The sequence below is a fragment of the Octopus bimaculoides genome, chromosome 25, assembly GCF_046866305.1.
Source record: "Octopus bimaculoides isolate indiv1 chromosome 25, ASM4686630v1, whole genome shotgun sequence".
Classification (NCBI taxonomy): domain Eukaryota; kingdom Metazoa; phylum Mollusca; class Cephalopoda; order Octopoda; family Octopodidae; genus Octopus; species Octopus bimaculoides.
The window spans coordinates 2,808,465-2,811,682 of NC_142952.1; the positions used below are offsets into that span (position 1 = coordinate 2,808,465).

The window sequence follows — 3,218 nt, forward strand, 5'->3', positions numbered from 1 at the left end:
GTACGTACGTACGTACATACACCGACATGCACCGTAACTTACACAGAAATACATATAAACACACGTATATAAACACAAACACATCCACACACACACACACACACACAGCCAGACACCGACAGGTGCCGTAACATATACATTAATAGATACAAATACAACCATATCCACACACACATACATACATACATACATACATACATATTATATACACACACACACACATCATAAACACACTTTCAACCAATCCATGCTGCGCTTTCCAGGAATGTTTTCAGCTTTTCCCAGTCGCTTCCTATCTGTACCTCCCCTCGTAGCCGAATGGAATCGTCCGCCTATATATATCAGCCTCGCTTTGGCCGTACCACTTTAGTTGCTGATTGGAAGCTATGCTGTGCGTACCGTAACGCTTGCATTTTATTCGCTCTGCACTTCCACCTTGCGCTTATTATTATTATTAATAATAATTGTTATTATTATTATTATTATAAAACTCATGCCGCCTTCTTCTAAAAACAAGATTTGCTTACATTTAACGCCAATGCCATCATTAATTTCTATGATGGTGATAAATTTTTCCCTTTCACAGTGATTCATAAACCCGCCAAGGAAACTAACTGGATTATTGTTTTGTAATTTTTCCAATTCCCTGTTGGATCTTATTTGTATCTCTTCATTTTCAATGTTTCGTCCAAGGAGAAACACACTTTGTCATTCGCCTATAACATCTTGTCCAGGACAGTATCTTAATTACAACCTTACAACGTTAATTGTATAACAAACACCTCATTGCATATCATTAACCAGACATACATACAAATATCTGATATCTCATTTTCACCGTGTTGTGATTATTGATATTTCCCAAACACACACATATATATATATATATATATTCACCATTCAGTCAAAAAAATCCTCTTTGACATAAATTGTATGTAATAAATATATAATATACACATACATTATCACCAGCCATCAAATCACCATACATATATAACATATATATATATATATATATATATATACATACATAGTTGTATGTGTATTTATATTATACAATAATATTATTTATATTATTATATGATATCAAGCTGACCATTTGATATCGTCTGTTATTCCAGTTGTTATTTCTTATTTTGCGATATTATAAAACAAACGGATTTTCAATGAAGCCCATCACGTTCTTGGAGAAAATTGAAGAAAAAACTAACAAACTAACCACAACAACACCTGCAACAATAACGAAAACAAACAATCACAATAACAACAACAACAACAATAATCACAATATTAACAGCAAACATATAATAATGAAGGAAGAACTACCACGGAATCGGGTTCGAGTGCCAAGCGGGTGCCCATCGCCGAGCAGCCCCAGCGGGATGTTGACCGGGTTGCGGAGCTTCTGTCGGCCGTCCGACCTGGAAGATGTGGAGCTGGGGGATCTAATTGAGATCGATCGCACAATCTACACGCACTGGGGCCTATATGTGGGAGACGGCGAGATTGTGCACGTGTCGGGACCGAAATCGGAAATTTCTTCATCGGAATCGTTCGTCCGGCGCAGTTACTTACAGGAGGTGGCCGGTGATTGCTTGGTTCGGATTAACAACAAAGAGGTGCCGGCCAAAGAGCGCGGCCTGGAACCGTTACCTTTAGAAGAAATACTCTCCAAGAGTTTGATCTCTGTCGGACAGTCTGTACCCTATAATTTCTTAACCAGAAATGTTGAACACTATGTAACAGAATGGCGATACGGTGTTGGCTGGAGTGACCAGGTGAGTTTTAATCTTTGAACTCCTTAAACTTCGCCCTGATCCCACCCTAACTTATATATATTGTTTATTTTTTTTTTTTTACCCGTGTTCCCCAAACCCATTTTCAGTTATTTCATTTTGTCGTTTTTTATTGTTAGTGTTATTTCTTATCTCTTTTTAATGGATTACACCGTCATTCTTCGATAGACTTGAAGTTTCGAAACACTAGAATCCTTTCAGAGAAACAAACGCAGGCGGCCGAGAATTTCCTACTGGCACTGCACATTACCTATGTGTGTGTGTGTGTGTATACTTATATATGTAGGTATGTCTATGTATGTATATATATATATGTATATATATGTAATATATAATATATATATGTAATATATACATATATATATGTGTGTGTATATTATATATATGTGTATTATATATATGTGTATATATATATAGGCATTGTATATATACACACGCACACACACACACCTGCACATGACATACGTTTGTATACACACACACTCACACACCCAGACACACACTCATACACCACAGACACATACACTCACACACACACATACACACACACACACACACACACACATACACACACACATTATACTAATGAAAACATCCTGTTAGTTGTCTTTAGTTCCTTCGTTTTTTTCAAGTCTCTTCTTCCTGTCTTTCAAACAAACGGGATTTACGGTTTTAAGACATTTTTTCCTTTTTTTTAATCTACATTTCCCCTTCAAAACAAAATTGTGTGTGTGGATACACACCCACACCCAACCAGTTCCCAGTCTTAATCTTTTCCTCATGAGATTAGTTAATAGCTCCACCACGGTATATTAATATTAAAATGAATTGATTGTTGTGTTGTTAGAAGGAAAACATTTAATTAATTATAAATGAAACCAATCAGTCAGTCAATCGATCGATCACTGAGATTTTTATCCAGTTCCCTGTTCTCTGTTCAAAAAATATAGATATATACCGAAGGAAAATTCCCATCTCTTCTCCTTCCCCCTCTCTCTTTCCTTTCCATCTCTAACATTCTATCTCCATTCCTTTCTCTCTTTTTCACACACTTGTTCACCCACTCTCTCACTCACTCTCTCTCTGTTTTTACCTTTTCTACCTTCCTCTTTCGTTTTTTCGCTTTGCCCTCTCCCATCCACTCTCTCTCTCCCTCTCTCTCTCTCCCCCTCTCCCCCCTCTCTCTCTCATATATATATATATATATATATACACTTTTTCTCTCTCCTTTTTTACCTGTTTATCTATATTTCTCTCTATCTTTTCTATCTGGATGTATATCTTATAGCCACGTCTATCTACATCTCTCTCTGTATATCTCTCTCTGTGTATATCTCTCTCTCTATATCTCTCTCTCTATTTATATCTACATCTCATTTTCCTTATCTACACCTATCTGTCTACTTGCATATCAACTCAGCC

At 36.6% G+C, this 3,218-nt stretch overlaps 1 protein-coding gene across 1 annotated transcript in view; it reads left to right on the top strand.

The window, feature by feature from the left end:
* Positions 1-368: 368 nt before the first annotated feature.
* The window catches only part of LOC106868772 (phospholipase A and acyltransferase 5), a 31,191-nt gene continuing 28,341 nt past the window's right edge, over positions 369-3,218 (top strand). Inside the window, exon 1 of the mRNA XM_014914190.3 lies at positions 369-1,778. Coding sequence (XP_014769676.1) covers positions 1,167-1,778 — 612 coding nt within the window. The 5' untranslated portion in view covers positions 369-1,166. The remainder of the gene's footprint in view (positions 1,779-3,218) is intronic.